The sequence below is a fragment of the Amblyomma americanum genome, chromosome 4 (genome assembly GCF_052857255.1).
Source record: "Amblyomma americanum isolate KBUSLIRL-KWMA chromosome 4, ASM5285725v1, whole genome shotgun sequence".
NCBI classification, from domain to species: Eukaryota; Metazoa; Arthropoda; class Arachnida; order Ixodida; family Ixodidae; genus Amblyomma; species Amblyomma americanum.
In genome coordinates, this window is record NC_135500.1 from 131907110 (window position 1) to 131927211 (window position 20102).

At 44.4% G+C, this 20102-nt stretch overlaps 1 protein-coding gene across 1 annotated transcript in view; it reads right to left on the reverse strand.

Annotated features, from left to right (window-relative positions):
- Nucleotides 1-8515, reverse strand: part of LOC144129837 (neprilysin-1-like) — a 30854-nt gene extending 22339 nt beyond the window's left edge. The window contains exons 1-3 of the mRNA XM_077663902.1: nt 8412-8515; nt 5740-5916; nt 1683-2156 (exon numbers count right to left, since the gene is read on the reverse strand). Of these exons, the coding sequence (XP_077520028.1) occupies nt 1683-2156; nt 5740-5916; nt 8412-8480 (720 nt within the window). The 5' untranslated portion in view covers nt 8481-8515. The remainder of the gene's footprint in view (nt 1-1682; nt 2157-5739; nt 5917-8411) is intronic.
- Between the last annotated feature and the right edge of the window lie 11587 nt (nt 8516-20102).

Here is a 20102-nt window from a genome sequence, read left to right on the forward strand (position 1 = left end):
TAAGCCCACTTATCAAACTATGAGTCAAAGCCAAGGCTTTGTTTCATTGAAACGAAAAATTAAAAGCAATGTCAGGGGTACAATGGCACGCATGGCAATCTTTAGAGAACTTTTCCACTGTTTAACAGTAGCGTGTTTCTAGGCTGTCAGATAGTCTTCAAGAGCACTCCTTCGACAAATGATGATGTTTTGGATTCGGACACGCAGGTGTTACATCTAGTCCCGATGATGTCAATGTGTGGTCGTTGTCTTGCACATACAACATCTTCATATTTCTTCACGCTCAGCTTACTTATCAATGTAGCGATACGGGAATTGCGTCTGATTCCTACTGAGCAAAAATTAAAGCTCAACCTCCACACGAAGCGACAGCTAGGCTAATCATGCAGACTCACGAAACAAAATGCGCTGACTGTGTAGCATTATAAATCCGATATTAACACTCTGAAATAATATGATCTTTTAGTAGGTATCGACACAAAAGGTGTTCAGTCAGTGTTTCTATGTGACCTAGCCGGATCACCGGCTCGCACTTCATTAGCAGCAGATTGAAGCCAACATTTTAGTTTCCCTTTCTCTGTTGATATGATTAAGAACAGGTATAAAACTGCTTAGTGGAGCTCATTCTCAAATGTTCTTAGAAGACACCGATTGTAAAAGCAAAGGTGCTCTGGCAAAAGCTCGGCAAGAACGACACCTAGGCGGAAAGCAGTGTGGGGAAAACGGCAAACCCTCTCATTGGCAAGAGAGCAGTGGATTACTAAACTATGCACATTTCATCCGCCAAAAATTCGGAGCAGATGTAGCGCAAGGGAGATGGGCTTGTTAGATTAATAAAGATGAACGAGACAGGGCATGGGAGGTTCGGTCCGCTAGTCTATCTCTCGAGATGAGGACCGCTTTTGGGCACAGGAGGACAAATCCGCTTGTTGAAACAATAGCGGGTTGACTGAAGCTTCTCTTCTGCCTCTGGTTCATGTGTTTTCTGCTGCCCCATGCGTGCTTTCTAGCCCATCTTGAGGCTTTCTGGTCGTCTACACTGGGCAGACGGGTTGATGTCTTAAAATTCATTAGCGGAAGCCCTACTTTTCTATCTTCAAACTCCCTTTTACGCGCTGTACTGCACTTTTTTCTCGTTCTGTTGTAGAGACAAACATACTATGCTCTCTTTTGAAACGCCTTGATCAGGTGTCGCCCGACCTAAATGACATGTTCTACTTCGACCAGCACGGTGGCATGCACCTGACACAAACTACCCTACGTCTGCCGAACATTTTGTTGCTACCACCAACCACGAATTACCGAAAATATAAGTTCAACACCTGAAGAACCCGAGGTTACGTCAGCTATTTCCGTCTATATGTTCGCGTTTACTTCTATTGCACACTTAACCAGCTACTTAAGCTTAGTGTTTACAATTTACGCTAGACCCTAAGTGCGCACTTTTGCTTTTCTGATCAAACTTTCACAATTCGCCCAGCCAACTATACAATAGATTTATAGACGAACCAACCAACACGCTTGCAGGAACCGACAGAAATTTGCTGCAAAGAACCATAGAATGAATCTGGGAAGCGCCCTTGTCGAGCGAGAGTATGGCTCCTTAGCGCTCGATAAGAGTGCCGCCAACTGGTACGCTCAACAGGAAAAAAAAATAGAAACCAAATGCCAAAAATAGTTACCTTAGTGTGGGCATTCTCCTCTGTGTCGCTGTGGTAGTTGCCGCACACGAATTCGTATAAATTCTCGCACGGGTCTACGGTGAATTTCAACTGGCCCGTTAGAGTGGTGCTTTGGGTATTACATTCGTTTGTTGCACACGGGTTTAGCACTCTCACTCTGGAGGTCGAAGTTGTAGTAGAGGTCGAAGATGTGGTCGTAGTCGAGGTTGTGGTCGGAGTCGTGAATCTAGTAATTTCTGATGTATCCGCCGTTGACCAAATCGTGATCTCTTCCCCTGCTGGTGACGTATCTCCCGTCGGCACTTTAGAACTTCGTATACTGGTTCGATCTGTAGTTGCGTCACGAGAAAGTGTGCTGGTGTGAACTGAGCTGGTAGATTTTGTAACGGTAGTGGGATAGGTATCTCGGATGTCGTCAAGGTCGCTTGAATCGTCGTCCTCGTCGTAATCCTGGTCAGGTCCTTCATGTGGATCCTGCATGGGGAAGTGATGCCATTGAGAAAGGGTCGCGCCGAAGCTACCAGTATGCCATATGTTTACTGATATTGCTCCTGACATATGCTTGTCTTTACATAGCGCACAATCCTCAACTACTAAGGTATTTTGAACCGGTCTTTTAATTCTTACAGCAGTATATAATACAAAAATTCCTACTTTCAATAATAACGTGCCTTCCAACTCAGGAAATCCAATAATGAGCATTTATCCTTGTCATCTGATGTACCACCCGAGGGCGACTAAGGCGACAAATACGTGTATCATTTTGCAATTGCCGCTGGTGTAACGGTCCATTTTCTATGGATTAGAGCTGGGTAGAAGGCAGCTAGAATTCTGCGGGTTTCTTTGAGCAAATCAACTCACCAGTAGCTGCACTGCTTATTATAAATATGTGATAAGCGCAAGGAACGCCCGTTTTTGAAGCAGGTCATACAACACTGGCGAGATTGTTAAAACGTAGCTTGAAGGCAAAGGGACATTTACTGCATATATAACGTTACAGAATAGAAATTACGACGCGAAGGCTTTGGCTCAGAAACTATCGCTTAACATGGTTCTAGCCGACTTTAACGATTTCGATTACCGATTATGATTTTTTCAACTTTATACGTTTGATTTTTTCAACTGATTTTTTCAACTTTATACTCTTTTCTCACCGCTTACTTAGAGAAGCGCGTTGACCAACTGTATTAGCGCTGTTGAGGTCTTAATTTGCTGCAGCGAAATGAAAGTAAATTTTCTTGAAACAGAATTTTTCAGACAGCTCTGTGGATAACGTCTCTGCTTTGCCAATAGTTTGATGTCAGGTTAATATTATTTTGAATTACTTTCATGGAATAAGCACTAAAGTTTTTAAAGTAATGGTTGGCATACAACTAGCACTTAAGACCCCATCGCTACAAGCGCTGTTATAATTAACGAAATAGATCAAAATCCTCGTTGACATCTACGTTGCCTTGTGTCGCACTGCCAGAAGATCTGCGCTCGTCTGAAGCTGGTACAGCTGGTCAAAGTCATCTGCTTCCTACCACTAGCAAACATTTATTACCTGTATGGCCTGTGCACTCTTCTGCAACGAACTAGTGACTGCGTGGAAACGCAGGCTAAACAACGATACGCTTGCGGAGGTGTCAGGGAATATACAAAATAAAGGAATGAACAATTAGAGAGTGGCGAAAATGCGACATGGGGAAAACACGACCTTTTGTGGCGTAGTACCACTCACCTTTTAAACGTACAATCAAATTAACTGAATGCATAGCTGAAATATCCATCCCCGTGCACGCTCCAACATAGCTTAAGCCTAAAAAGACTGGCTTTAGTGAAGAGGAGAAAAATTTCCCAAGTGAGCGTCGGTGAACGAGGAAGTAGTCTAAGTTGGAACTGCAAGTTTTTTCACGGCCCTTTATTGTTACTGTGGAGGGCAACCGAAATTGCTGCATTAATTTTAAGCATTTATTTATTACAATTATTCTCTCGTCTTCACTCTACAAACAAATTCGAAGAGCGATTATGATACTCTCTAATGCGAAATTCGACCAGAGCTCTGTCTGCTTTGGCGGCAAAAACGGCAGGTTCTTTTTGTTGGCGGCGACGACTTTCTGCATCGGCGGCGTGAACGGCAGAGACCTTTCGGCGGTAATAGTTTTTCTCCTCTAGGCGGCGGCGCTCAGCCTCTGCTCAGGCACCTTGTTTAGCAGCAGCGGCGGACGAAGTATTTCCACCGGTTGCGTCGCTCTTTGTTCAGGAAAAAAAAAACTGGCTGAGACTTTTAGGTCGATAGGTCAAAAGCCTTACTTGCACTTTTGAGCGAAAGCTACTCTGTGTGAGTGACAACATTCGATGGCACCAGTAAGGATCTGGGACCTGTCTACTTCCTTCGATGAAACCTGGCCAAGAACCACATCAACGCATGCAACAGGCACTAAAAAAGCAAATCCCGAAACTTCCACAGCAGGGCTGCGGAGCTGATAGACGGAGGAGGGGCCGCAATGCGCGTTAAGTTGCGGCCCCTTCCCGTGTGTTCTCCAGTGGGATCGAACCTTCTCAAACGTCTGTATACGCGCGCCGCCTCGCCAAGGTCGCGAATAGAGGAGGGCCAGGACCGTGCGCTGGGACACGCCAGCGGAAGAGACCGCCTCCCACGCTCCCTTTGCACTCCTCTCTCCCATCGCGCTCGATTACGCCTCCGACGCCGACGCGGCTCAGCTCAAGAAAGGGCGCCTAAGCGAGTCGCTCTATACGTTCAGGAGGGTCTCACCCTCCCGTTCTTAAGACAAAATTATTTTATTGGGTGGCTGCATTTGGGACAAAGTTGTACATCGCGGCGTTATCAGGATCCAAAGAACAGATAATTACTTTATTCTATGCTGCGAAACTCTGCAATTATTCTCTCACTCTATAGAATGGTCTGAATGTGTGAGTCAAGAAGAGTCAATCCCTACAGGCGCGAAGGAGATTAGTAGAAACTCACGAAGGCATTCAGCAGCTCCTGTGCTGCTAAGTGTTACTGTGTGCCTAAAGAAGCCCTCCCTCTCCCCCCCTCCCCCCAGAAAAAAATATAACGGGACACTGAACCTCCAGGTTTAAAAGCATGACGCGACCGCGCATCTAGCTCCCTTCATGCGCTTCTTTTCATGCACATTCGTTGTTCTCTGGGCAGATTCACAAATTTATTTCAATTGTCACAGCACAGTTTTCACATTCCATTTTTTGAATTCTGTCACACTTAACTTCACGCAGATGTTACACTAATTTCTGCCTACCTAATTAGCACTGCTCTAGATTAATCCATTACTCTCCCTCCCCCCCCCCTCCCCCCCGTCTTCACATCATGGAAGTCAAAGTGCATACGTGGCTTAGTCAGCAGGGTGTCTGGCTGGCGACAAAAGGGTCTGGGTATGAATCTCGACTGCAATTTACTCAAATTGTTCTGTATGTAAAACCAATTGCTTTACAAGGTTCAATAGGTTTCAGACAAGTGCCGATCTGAAGTTCGCAATGCATGCCCTCTTTTAATAATTTTTATTCCAGACATCCACACGTGACGAGGGCTTTTCGTGCAGACACCTCCAGGACGACGCCCAATGGTCAACGACACTGGAATTTCTGCGACACGAGCTCTTTAACGCTGTCACGTTAAAACGCAAGAAAAAAACAGTAAAGGTGACCCAGTCACAGGCCATTTTCCTAACCAACTGCCGAGCGTCAAGACAATTTGTTGTACGGGTACATGAGGATAAACGACAACGTGATTCAGTTCTAAGCGGTGAAAAAGAAGCCCTTCTCGCCCGCGACTTCATAAGTTTTGTTGGAGTAGCTGCAAAATTTCTAAATCTGATTTTGCGACTATCAATGCGCTATTTTTTTTTCTGCACAAGCATCAACATGATCACAAAAAGGCCGAAGATTGGTTTTCTCTAAGTACATACATTGAATCAAAATCTCCTCACTGTACTCTGGACATCCGATGGCAAAAACCATTCAACACTGCCTTCTTCTCGGGTTCAAGACGCAAAACAATCTGATTTCAACTGACAGTTTCGGTGCACGTGCTTACCTTTGCTAGAGACCATACGAGGAGGCCCACGAAGGTGCAGATGACCAGGGAGGAAAGCGTGACAAGAAGGAACATGGTCGTGGTGGACCTCACGATGAAGGCACGCTTTCTTTCATTCGTTACTTTCGAGATTGCTGAACTGGCGCCCGTCGCCTGGCTTGGCATCTTGTTTTGCTTCTGCGGAGATGCCGGAATCACTTGTTTAGCATTTAACCATTTTGGACACTCTTCCAGCGCCGGACCACTTGCGTTCCAGAATAATTTCCGCCGCATACAGAAAGGTCGCACTTAGGCGAACCGTTTTTCTGAGCAAGATCCCACAAAGAGGACGAGCTCAGTACTGGTTACTGGTTACTGGATAACCTTGTGCGTTAGGCGCATCGTAGCCGCAGCCGGAATCGAAATGATTGAATTGGTGGTAGCAGTTGTTTCAAGGATCTCGGCGAAAAGCAAGGTTAAAGCTGCGAGCTCAAATGCGTTAGTGAGTGAGTGAGTGAGTGAGTGAGTGAGTGAGTGAGTGAGTGAGTGAGTGAGTGAGTGAGTGAGTGAGTGAGTGAGTGAGTGAGTGAGTGAGTGAGTGAGTGAGAATTAGTTTGGTGAATGTAGCACTCGATCAGGATGGGATAGCTCAGATAGCTGACGCCTGAAGTGCTCCAACAAGACCATCGTTTCTGAGAGGTTAGCAAATTTTGCGCACTGACATGGAGAATACTTAGGCGCGCGAACACTTCTTACACGTGTAAAAAATGCTGTTACCTCCAATTCCGCCATTATTTACGACGCTATATATACGGTGTATTGCAGAGCAGTAGTTCTTTTTATTCATTGCGGGTGATATCTACATTTACAGAGTGCTTTGTACGGCGTGCTTTGTACCGTATACAACTACAGTGACCGTTGTCAGTGTTCGAGCATGTTATGCGGAAAGTCACCAATCCACTAATAAAGATTTTGCGACCAAAGTGGTAATCTCGATCTCGACGGCTGCAAAATGTGCATGACCGTCTGGCCGGCGAAGGTTTGTTTTCAAGACAGACAATCGCCCAATGAACAGTTTGTTTCTTCGGAAATTGTTTCCTCCATTCCGGCCTGACTGGTTCCCGTGACCCTAAAATTAGCCAATAGATAATGTTTTGAAAAATTTAGGCGCGATCGATAGGATTGATGCGGAGTAAATGCGATGGCATTCAGCTCCTCTATTCGAGTCAGGGTTCTATTCCGATTCTGCTTGTTTTGCGGTTCTGATGAAATTCAGATTCTCACCGCTTCTTAGATAAATTTTTCCCGCATTCATCTTAGTACCCATTCTTAGTCCAGCATCTCCCTTCTTTTCCTTACAAGTGAAGAGGGACAGGACGGAGGAAAAGGGAAGGAAAGGGAGAGAAGAGGACGGTTGGGTGGTGACAGATCTGGCCACCTGCGACGGTGACCACGGCGGTTGCAGTGTTTTCACTCCAACGAGGCTTCTATGCCATCACGTAAATATTAGGCCTACTTCTGGCCTGCGGCCGTTTTGTTCGCGCGAGATATTCACCCACAGATCACATATCGTAACCTTATTTCTATAGGGACGTATTTAAAGGCCAGAAGTCGGAAGCTGTAGGCCTGCAGAATTCTTTGGCTTTCAGCCGTCAGCTGTTACGCGCACGAAAGTTCTGCACCACGGCAACGAGTGTGTGCAACTCTCCACTCCTTTTTTGTGACAACCACGCTGTTGTATAACCTGCCCACTAAGTAGAATAAATCTAAACTATGCTGATCTTAATATACGAAGCCAAACCTATTCTTCTCAGCCTAACTGTGGCACACACTTTCTTCCCTCTTCAGTGACTTAAAAAAGAATTGAAAAACGATTACGGTAATCAGTGAGGCGAAAATTGAGCGCAGCTCTTCACACGCCTCCTGACAGTGATGGCAGGTGGAGTGTTACGCTGCTATAGCCACCCTCCGGGATCTTTCCGTGGCATCAACTTGCTGCTTGGACAATCGGTTACGTCGATAACGCCGAACACTACGCCGATTGCGGCTACGACACAGAATGCAGGAACGTGCGCCTCAGAGTTGCGCTCTAAGAATTCCCAACAAGGTCATGATTATATTAGACATATATTACTACTTAGTGCGTCGGATGACACTCACGCATGGCCAGAGAAAAACTACGGACACCCTCGGGATAAGCCACGCCCATGTCGGAGGAAGCCATCAAGATACACATTAGTCCCCAGGGGCTACTCACAGCCGCCACTACAATGGTACAGTTAGGCAACTTTCTGCCCCGCACAATGGTATCGCACACAAATGTGGATTCGTGATAGGCCGTTCTCTGTAATCGCTAGTTGGATTGCTCGTTGAGGAGTTTGATCCAGTCTTGACGAGAACTTGCAGAAACTAATGCGTAGTATTGCACAAATTTGAGCAACCTATTCGATTTTCTCTGCAGTGTAAATTTAGCAACGACTTTTCTTAATCCTACGCTTTAGTAATCATCCAGCAATGACGAAGCTCGGGTGATGGAGAAACAGCAGCGCTCGTCTGCTGTCTTCATAATCAACATAATTTACAAATATCCTCGGCGCTCGTAAAGAAGAGACCTGTACTTTTAAAATGCCATCGAAGCGATAACTACAACATCATATTTGCAAGCTTCATGCATCGCAAAATTTTTTACTTACAAGGACGCTGCTGTCTTGGTGTTTGCTGCTATCGGCCACCTGTGGGTATGTTGGTCCCGCCTGTAGCATTGAAGCCCTCTACTCCGTCCACAGGCTCTCTGTTGATTTGGCGTTAGCTTGCTTTTATGGCAGTCGGCACGACTCTCCTTCTTCTTCGTCCTCTTAAGGCATGGCACATACCCACATGGGGGGGGGGGGGGGGGGGAGGATTGGCCAAGATGTAATGGCGTCAGCAAGAAAATTTCTGTAAAAGATTACGACAAAATTTTAGCACCAAACGCGAATTTTAAAAAAATCTATCAATAAAAACGACAGGAGGATATTTAAAGTAAGATAGCGGACAGCATTTTGGTGAAAAAAGCAGAGCTCCGTGTCCGTGGCAAGTTCCTTGATTTCTTCTTCATTTGTCAAGGCGGTGGAATCAGTGGACTAAACATTAAATAAGGGAAGTGCTTAGTTTTCACTACGGTAGCACATGAAACTTGGAATAAAACGAAGAATATAATAAAATTGAACGAAAATATTTGTGTGCTAACGGTCTTACATTACATGCTTTCCGTCGACTGATTACACTAGAGTGCGAAGAGAAGGAAGGCAACCTCATTGTTTTCGCTTTCCACCCCTAAGGGCTATTATAAATCTATATTCATATTTGAAGCCGCATCTTCTAATAAAATTCATAAGCCCCGAGAAAAGCAAAAGGGCGCACCTTGATAAGTTTATCTCAAGCGCCACTTACTGAGAAATATTTATAGATTGCTTCCCGCCCAAATTATAGAAAAAATTCCTGAGAATCGTCGCGTTGTTCTTATCTGTGGTAGCAAATGCTGAAAAATGCGTTCATTGTTTTGTCCTTCACAAGCTCTTCCTACAATAGTCTTCAGCACCGATGGCATTGACCTTAAATATTGGTCATAGCGCACGTCGACCGCCTACCACTCTGAATTCAAGCCGGCCGGTTTTCAACGACAGACAACGAGTTCTTTCTTGTCTCTCGTTTATTTCGTTACATCCTCGTCAAACGAATGCCTAGCTGCCAGAATGTTTCCACCATTAAAAAACACACAAAAGCTGATCATAAAACCTCTCCATACGTATGTCGTAAGCTGAGGTAGTAGCTTGGCTCGTAAGAACTTCGCCTTTTATGAAACCGCCGTTTTCTTACAGCTCGCTCGTTCTTCCAGTGTCATACTCCTCCCTTGCGTCTTAACAGCTACAAGGCTTCGCTTTCTTTAAAGCCATTGATAGAGAAATATGTTTCTGAGTCTGAGCCCAAATAAGCCTCCTTCTTGCACTCGGGCTTAACCAGTGAAGTGCATTTTGAATGGGCATACAATTTTGGAGAAAAATAGCACGATCATTGCGCCTGCATCCTGGCTCGGTACAACAGTTTGCATTACTATCTTAATGATCGGGTGCTGAATTTCCGCTTTACTTTCATTTAAGGCTTTCCTCCTATGTTCTTGGTATTTCTCTTCGTGTACGCGCCGTAGTCTAATTTTCAGTGTTACGATAAAACGCAAATACAAAACAATCGTGCCTCTTTTTGAAGCTAATGCTTCACTACGCTGCCTCGTAACGATTTCGATGTTCTAGTGGTTTTGGCCCTCAAGTCCGCCAGACGTCAAACCGTTTACGGCGCGGTTCGGGTGTCCACTGAGGCAGCAAAAAATACGCAGCTAAGAGTTGCAAATGAAGCTCTTCACGCAAAGTGTTCATCCCTGGAAATCAAAATAGACGATCTCGAATCAGGCTTGTTCAGTCTGAGCAATATTCCAGAAAAAGCAACCTCGAAATTCAAGGCGTAATCAAGAAGGAAACTGAATCACTCCCCGAAATACTGTCCCACATTGGCAGCTTGTTAAGTAAGCCTATTGAGGAAAGCGACATTGAAATCTGCCATCGCGTCCCGACAAAAAAAAAACGTCAACAAGACCAACATCGTCGTCCAGTTTAGATCACGAGCGAAGCGTGATGCTGTTTTGAGAAAGGCTAGGAAGGAACGGTTCACAAACACTGACCTTGGTTTCGAAGATACAACCCCAGTTTATGTAAATGAACATCTTTGCCCAGCGCTAAAAAAGCTTCTTGGAATGACCGTGAAAAGAAAATACGAACACAGCTGGAAATCAGTTTGGACGAACAACGGGAAGATTTTCGCGAAGCAAGCAGATAATACGCCTATCATTCAGATAGCGAGGGAGTGTGATGTCGAGAAGATTGTTTCCAGGCAGATAGGCGACACATCGGCTCGTAACGAGAGTGGGCAGGAATGATGACTCCACAAAGCCAGAACATAAGTTGCACAATGAATTATCAAGAGCTCGCTTTACCTACCGAAGTCAAATGTGATTTCCCCTTGTGCGAATCTGTTATTCATATAAACGCCCGCTCAGTTGGTAACAAGGAGGATGATATTGCTCTGCTTTTGGATCAGTTTCACTTCAAAGTTGACATTCTTATGATTTCTGAGACATGGTATTCAACTGATTGTAAAATGGTAAATATATATGGCTACGATAATTTTTTTCTTAATCGTCCAGAAAGACGAGCTGGTGGCGTGGCAGTTCTTGTCAAGAAAACAAAGAATTGTTGCCTGGTGTCGGATTTCAGCACTGTAACGGATGACTATGAAATCGTGACCGTCAAAAATAGGAGCGATGTCATCTCTGTGCTATATCGCCCTCCGAGTGGTAATATTGCACGCTTTATGGAATTTTATGAATCTTTTTTGGACTATGTTTGTGATAATAACCTTCGCCTGATCTGCGCTGGAGATTTTAATATTAACATGCTTGAAGAATGCAATTCTGTTTTCGAGTTTAATGACATTTTGGTTTCATCTGGTTTCAAAAATTTAATAATCACGCCAACTCGTATCACAAGAACTACATCATCAGTACTTCACCTCCTTGTAACTAATATCGATACCACTGTTTACAATTCTGGCACTATTGCGTCCGACATAAGTGATCATTGTCCAGTTTTCATGGCATATTCTACCCACTCACCCAAATCTATCAAACAAAAACAGTCCTTTATTGCTCAGCACATCACCCAGAATGGTTTACAGGCATTTCAGCAGGACATTCTTTCACAAGACTGGTCACCTGTGACCAATAAAATGGATGTTAACGATGCCTATAATGAATTCGTTACACGTTTTGTGTGTGTGTACGCTAGGCATTTTCCATTGAAGATGCACAAACCTTCAAAAAAAGCCAGGAAACCATGGGTAACTCGTGACCATTTAAAGAAAATTACAAACAAAAACCGCCTCTATCATTCTTTCTTGAAGACACGCTTAGAAACAACCTTAAAAGAATTTAAGAAAGTCAGAAACGAAGTGAACAGTGAACTTAGACGGGCAAAGTGTGCATATTACGAGCATCTGTTTGCACATGTTGCCCGGCAGAGCCCAGACATTGCTTGGAAGGCTATGAACGACGTCCACGGTCGTGAGAGCAAAAATTATATGCCAGATACTGTAATGGTAGATGGTAATGAATTACGGGACAAAGCTCTAGTAGAACACTTCAATCATCAGTTTGTAAACGCTGCTGCCGCATGTAATAGCACCCCCTCCACAAATTCGCACCATAGTGTTGTCACTGAAACCATATTCCTCCAGCCAACTGATGAATCTGAGATATACAGTACTCTTATGTGCCTGCGGAACAGTAAAGCATTAGACATTCACGACCTGCAGATAAGACCGGTTAAGTACGTTTTACCGATAATTAGTCCTGTACTTGCACATATCTTTAATTTAATTCTAGAGTCTGAAACCTTTCCTGAGCAAATGAAAACAGCCAGAGTATCTGTTATTTTTAAAGGTGGCGAACGTAACTTGTCCACTAACTACCGCCCGATATCTGTGCTGCCTATCTTTTCCAAGGGAATTGAAAAAATCATTTTCACTCGGATAACACAATTTTTCGATAAAGAAAACGTTATCACAGCTGCACAATACGGATTTAGGAAAGGCAGATCAACGGAATCAGCTTTGTTAGCACTTAAAGAAAATATCTTGCGGAATATTGAAAATAATTTGTTAACTGCTGCCCTTTTTGTAGATTTCAGCAAGGCATTTGATTGCTTACATCATAAAGTGCTCCTTAGTAAGCTGCAGTCATATGGCATTCGCGGTAATTGTTTGGCCCTGCTGGAGTCCTACCTCAGCCACAGGACTCAGTGTGTATATGTAAACGGTTATATGTCCTTCCTCCTACCAATTACTCACGGCGTTCCACAAGGTAGCATATTAGGACCGTTATTATTCAATACTTATATAAATGATCTTGTAAACATAGATGCCACAGTTAAATTTATAATATATGCTGACGACAGTACCATACTTATTCCCGAGTACAATGTGGACCGACTAATAATAAGATGCAATGAAGTCCTCCAGAAGTTATCCATATGGTCTCAGCTCAACGTAATTAAAATAAATACAATGAAAACAAAAGCAATGATATTCCGTGCCCGAAATAAAGCTGTTGAAATACATCAGTCTATTATTTTCAGTGCCATAACATCGAAATTGTGGACGTTCATAAAATCCTCGGTGTACATTTTTCTCAGAACTTAAGCTGGGATGCACACACTCACTATCTTAGGAAAAAACTATCCTCAGTTGCAGGCATGATATCGCGTTGTCGGAGACTGCTTCCAGTAAAAGCTAAACTTCAAGTCTATAATGCTTTATTCAATTTCTATTTAAATTACTGTTCGTTGGTATGGGCCACAACAACAAAGACAAACTTAGACAAACTCCATTTGTTACAAAAGAAGGTTATCCGCTACATTGGAAATATCGATCCAACAGCCAGTAATAAAGATGCCTTTGTTTCCTTTAACATCATAAGGGTTGATAACTTATACAAATATCGATTACTCCAAACATTCTTTTTTTCCTCTACTGAAGTCAAGAACTTACTCTCATCTCTGGCATTTTTAACACTAGGTATCACAGATATACACACAAGAAGTAAAGATGTCTGGGAAATCCCCCACTTCCGCACTTATTATAAACATCAATCATTAGCACATAACCTGCCATCAATGCTTAATATGTACCAAAACACAACTCGTCTGAATCCCAAGAAATTGCGCACGTACTTCATAACATTGTGAACCACATTTTGATGTTATACTTAGTTTTTTCTACTGTGCTTCCTTTGTTTACAATTTCGTACTGTTATTTATGTCAACTTGTACTATTTTTAACTATTTTTAGCTCATTTTGGCGAATATGGTGCATTACATACTGTATTATGTTGCCGCAACAAGTTTTTTTTTTTTTGCGTATGGTGTACATTGCTTTATATTCACATTATTCTTTTTTTCTCAACTTCACTGTTCTGCCATGTAACGGTCTCCTGGGCCTCGTCAAGCTGCTCACCCAGCTTTTAGCCCAGGAGACCATTCCAGTTCTTTCTGGGAAAAATAAAGAATGATTGAATTGAAATTGAATTGAATTGAACATGTGAGTAAGTTACTTTGCCATTTCCTTTCCTCAAAACCGGTTCGAGTGTCCAGCGATCTTTGCGAGACAGTTACTGCGCCATTTCCTTCGAAAGCAAAGGAAAGGCGCATAGGCCCCCTGGGACGGTGGACACGTAAGTCGCGCTTTAAACTACGTGGCTGGCGGTATTGACAGATGTGCGCTGCATGCGTTAGCATTCACAACGTTGTAGCAGAAACGCGGCACTGAAGCTATACACCGTCAGTGTTGTTTGTGTTTATAGGCCTTAACGTTGACAACGCTCTACTCCGATGATTTTAAGGAAAGGAAGGCATATAATTGGCTTCCTGGGGTAGTGGACGCCTCAACGCGCTTTAAGGTACGTGGCGCTGGGGAGAGAGAAATGTGGGCTGCATGCATTAGCGCTGGCAACGCGGTGGAGGCCACGCGCCGCTGCAGCAATAAGCCGCAGCGTTCATTGGGTGAGCAACCTCTCACAGTCAACAATTAATTTAACCGCCACCTGGCGCGTTGCTTATCCAGTGTGCGGAATTCACTCAACGTTAGAGGCCAACCCGCGTCTAATTGCCCGATATACTACAGCTTTCGCTCTCTAACTATGTTCACCAGTAGTTGAACCACAGGAATTTTTTTTGTGTTCGCTCACTTTTTTCTTCATTCAGTTTTCTTTTCTATTTTTCTAACAGAGCCTCTTCACCTCAGTTGTGTTTTCGGCCTCCAAGAAGATACGGCTGTGCAAGGAGTATTTAGGAAGATAAGTAAAAATCATTTTTTTAAGGCTAGTATAGCCGTGCATGATGGGCAGAGTCTTCGGTTCAGAACACCGATGGCTGACATGACACGGCGCGCCCACTCAAACGTCGATTGCTGGTCGCTCGGGCCCGAGCCGGACAGGGCAGCCTCCCAGGAGGAGAACAGAGAATGGGAGATAGGTGTTTGGTTTTCTTGTGGTTTCGGGCACACCGAGACAGACAGTGTTGTGTCTCGATTGTTGCGCTGCGGACAGTATACGGGGCATTGCGTGAGAACAAAGAAAGCCAGTCACTTCTTGGGAACACCCTAGACGACGTAACAATTCAGTCCACCACCAACTAAGAGTTCTTACGCATCTGTTCTCTCAGAAATTTTTGTTTCTCATCCTACACAATAAGATTCAAGTGGATTCTAACTCACACATTTTCTATTCCACAGCCAGAGAAACCTGTCATAAGCATCACCTAAGACTCTAAGAGTATTTTTGCGCTAATAACACATTAAGTTCTTCGTTCTTCCCGCGAGCCGTTCGTGAGTGGAATGATATAGCCAAACGGTGGCAGCACAGCCTACTGTTGACAAATTTGTCCAAATTGCTGGTCAAACTGTACTGTCCGCATGGAGAAAGAGATGCTATAGTTACTGTGCCTATGATTGTTTTGTTTGCTATGTATGATGAATTCTGCGATGTGAAATTGTGTATGATGTTATTGCTTTTATATTCAACTTGCTCATCTCTTCTGTTTTTTATTGCTGTGTCATCATATGTAACCGAAACTAGTTGACTGTGCGTTAACTTTTTCCCTCATTAAATGCTGTTTACGTAGGTCAATTGTCTTTATGTTTAACATTTCTCATTGTCCTTTTTGTGCACTTATGCGAATGTCTTTACCAAATATCTGCAGTTTTCTACCCACTCCTGTAAAAATATCTGAAAAATGGATTGACACTATTATGAAATAAAGAAAATAAATAAATAGAATATCATTGAATAATTTCTCTGTAAGTGATAGCCGGATTAGGTTCTGATACCTGAGGCAGCGTGTGTCGAGCCGATTCTCGGTGGTTGAGCGCACGGGCTGAGGCTTCTGCAGCCTTGTTTCCGTCTAGTCCCGCATGTACAAGATTGGAGACCAGGTGGGTCGCATGGACCGCCGCGCATCTAACAAACGGGGGTGGGGGGAGGGGGGGGGGGTCACAATGCAAATATGCCCTGAGACGGGGCAATGCATTTGTAACCAGCCGGATTACTCTATTCGGCACCCTATCTCCACTGGCGGAAACGTGACGAGAACACCCTATAGGTGATCTTCGCAAAATCTTAGAGCGCATCCTCGGCCTCCATATAACGACCTCAAGTCAACGGCTTATGGATGTCGGGATGACCAACACATTTGGGGAGCTACGCGAGGCGCACTTAAACAACCAGTACTTGCGGTTGAACAAATCCTCATCCGGAAAAACCCTCTTGAACAGCCTGCACATTTCCTACAAAGAGCATGCAGAGAAACGGGCTACCGTTTCGAGAGGACTGGCGCCACGCGCTACAGGTGCAACCTCTGCCACAGAACATGACAAAGGAGTCTCTGGAAGGCAGTCGAACGGTCCTTTACGACCGCTATGGCTCTCACTACAGAGCCTTCTACACGAATGCGGATGACCCAGACCACGGGGGATGGTATGCGGCCGCAATAATCCGTTGAAACACGTACGTTCAGGGACTCACTTTCTGTGCCCCCAACATTACACACGCAGAGGAGGTCGACATATCAATCGCCGCTGCTGAACTAGACTCCCGGGTTAGCATTGCTGACTCCCGGGAAGCCTCTCGAAATCTATAACGAGGACGCATATCCCAACGCGCCGCAAACATTTTACATAGATGCGAGTACTGGGATGGTCCGGATACACGTGTCGTCATCTTATTCCCTGCACAAGCAAGAGCGCGCCGCTTAGACACCGGGAGAACGTTGCAAAGGGAGGCGGACGTAGAAGAATGAACAGACAAAGCAGAAATAGCGCTAATCTCCGGCTGGCAAAAACCAAACATTAAATGCAGGCCGTCTTTGTTTTTGTTTTGTTTTGTTTTCTGCCGCGCGGTATAACGAAACGAAAAGGCACAAATTGGGAAGTTTGATTCTGTCTAAGCAATTAGGTAATTATTTATTCGATTTCTTTAATGTCATTGCAAATTGTTAAGTGTATTTTAAATATTTGATTCGGATCCTAGGAAAACATTCGTAGATTCAGAGCGTTTCACTGTGAGTATATTCCAGCCTACCAACGTAAATAATTTTTCATCGTTATACAGGCAGAAGGTTGGGTTATGCTGTCTTCTTCGCTTCGATAAACTATGTTGAGAGCAGGAAGATGTAGTACTGACTTCGAAAAACTTCCTACCAAGGCGTCATAACACACAGCAGCACACTGCTTTGGCCGATTAAGCTGCCAGCAGGGCTGCACGCATGCCTTGTGATGTAAGCCGCAGATGATCATCGACATGCTGTATTTTAAATGCGGAGCTCAGGGAGAAGACGCGTGATATACTTCTAATGGAGATAGCTGCTAGTACAATTATTCAGTTGGAGGGCAAGTAAACTTCGCGTGAGAGACGTACACAAGCTCTGAAATGTCTTAGGGATTGTGAGCTTTAGGAATTGAGTTCCATTGCGAATAGTGGGGCTTAACGTAAAGGAGTTACACATGGACTATGAGGGGCGCCTTGATGAAGTGTTACGGGCTAATGTAGACACCTTGGGATGCTTGAACGTGCGCTGAGATCGCACTGCACGACGGCGTTCTTTGTATTTCATCGTATTGTAAATACCATCATGCTGGCTGGATCGAACGTACGACCTTGTTACAAGCAGCTGGATGATAATTGCATTAGGCGTCGCATGTCTCAATTTTTTTAAAAACCAACGACAGTCCCCTAGCGTAAAACCTAAATATTTAAACATTATTAAACATTGCGGGCGACTAGTAGTAAATGAATTTTACAGGAAGTGGTACTAACGGCGACAAGGGAGGAGGATTTCTCTAAGTGCCTGACCGAGAACAAAAAGAGCAGGAGCCTTCTCCGGTTCCTGCATGAAAACACCTTACATGATTTCCTCCAGTTTACAGCGAACTCAAGTTATGCCTTTATGGCGGGTGTGCGAAAAAGAAGACTAGTAGTCTGCACACTGAATTGTTTTTCTCTGTGCCATCCAGACACTGCTGATTAAGTCGGAAACAAATAAGTTTGAAATTATTGTCAGTAATGCAAACAGAAAAGAACGTGTGCAGAATATTAGTCAGCCGCACAAGCATTTTATTTCGTGGTAAAAATCAGACTACGTCGAAGTTAATGGAGGCTTATTTAATGAGAGAAAAAGAACAGTGCAGTAGTAAGCGCTATTCTTACTAGCAGTAAGGAATGAAGATGCTTTGCATCCCCACACTTGATGTGTTGTTTTTTCGGTGCTGTATGGGGTCTTTTTTTGTTGTAAATGTTGCGCCATGGAAGAATTGTGCGTTTTTTTATACTATGAGTATGTGCGCGGGAGTTGTAAAGTCTGATTGATCTTTGCTATAAATATGCGGTTTCCTTAATTAAATTTGTTGCGAGTCAGCGCTAATCTGTGTTGTTTCCTTCTACCTATTTTTCGAATGACTGCGCTGGTCCACCCACTATGGTTAAAAGGAGACCAGAGATTTTACAAACCAGAATTTCAGACCCGCCAATGGCTGCGAAGATCGCAGTAAGCGTATGCTGCAGAACAGCAGTTGCCAGCCTCGACAACATATGTTGTTTCCCAGCCTTCGGTTCCAACCAACGTTGTCCGGTCCTGACGAAAACGCGTCTTTCGTGTTCTTTTTTACGCGCTTGCAGGATGTTCTTTGCCCATCCTGCGCCGAAGATTGCTTGCACTTGGTCATGCGCCTTGTTGTTGTTGTTGTTGTTGTTGTTGTTGTTGACCTCACACAATGGCACATACCCACAAGGGGTATTGGCCATATCCAGGCGGTGACTATTTAAATGACCAGTTGCATGTGGCAAGCATGGGATGATCTACCAAAATTTGGATCGTACAGTTTCCGATGCGCCTTGCCTACCTCCTCCATCTTCGCCTCTCTTTAATGCCTTCTGCGCAATTCCTTTGCATCTCCTTACTTCTTCCTCTCTCTTGACAGTATTTAGAAATCTCAACCAGCAGCGGCAGTGACTACGCTGATCATGCTGCAATGTGCTCATGAGCCAGCAGCTCTCATTCGCGGAGAGAGACTGAGGGAAGGAGAGAGCTGAGTGAATGCGGGCGAACTTATCACGCACCACCGGCACGCAGAAAGCAGAGCGAGTGGTTGGCGGCTGAGCGTGGGGAGTAACGGAACGCTAACTGCATTTGGCCAAGTGTAATGAGGTGGTCACGACGTGGCTAAGGGATTAGCAAGTTCCGCGGAAAAGTTGCCTTTCCGGAGCGGCTGGGTCAAAGGATTTGGTGGAATGCCGGGGCTGTGGACAATGCCGGCGACTTCATTAAACGTGCCGGTCGTGGCAGCGAGATGAAAGGCACGGGAATTTTGAGCGCGTCAGGTGCTTAAAATACGAAAAGTTTTTATGCACCAGTGAATCCAGCGACATAACGGTGGAGCGTACCGGCAACGTGGTTAGCTCGTATCTTATCATGTCATGACGGCAGTCACCGCTACCTGCTTAAATAGGCCATTATTTTCCAGCTGCCAGTGTTTTAAAATCCTCGTTCATAGGCGAGAAATTTTTTTTAACACGGTGAGCTCCCATACATACCGCATTCAAGGAAAATATAATAAATTGCTGCCATTTTGAACTGCATGCAGTCTTTTTCTAATCAAGGTGCTGTTAGTGTTGGCTGTTTTGAACCTCTTTTATTCTACGATTAGATGTTTATAGAACGCAGAGCATATCAAAAGTCTTCATTTCGAATACAAATCGGAGCTCAGTTCCTATTTAGAATGGTAACCTTAAGGGGGTGGGGGTTAAGCTGGCTTTTTCTTAGATTAGCCCGATGGCGTAACCTCTTCATGTTGTTTTGAAGCATCGAGAAAAATGGCTGGTGGTTTAGCAATGTTAAGCACGAAATATTGTGCGAAAGCACAGTTTTTTGCAGGTGAACAGTACCTCCGCTTGCCTGAAAGCGCGATCGAGGTGTCCACTGACCCAAGGAGCTAGCTATGTGCGTCTTCAACTTTTTTGTCGTCGATGCCAGTTTAGACAATGTACGCTGCCGGCCTATGCTCCAGTGCCGCGTTTCTTCAGTAATGTTCTCAAAACCAACGTGTGTTGCTCTGGAGCCGTATTTCTGCCACAGCGTTTTCCACGCCAACGCCCGTAGTACATCCTTCTCTATCACTAGGTCACATATAGCTCTAGGGGCGAATATTAGTATTACTTGGTGAAGAAGACTATGTGTAGTGCACAGCACCAT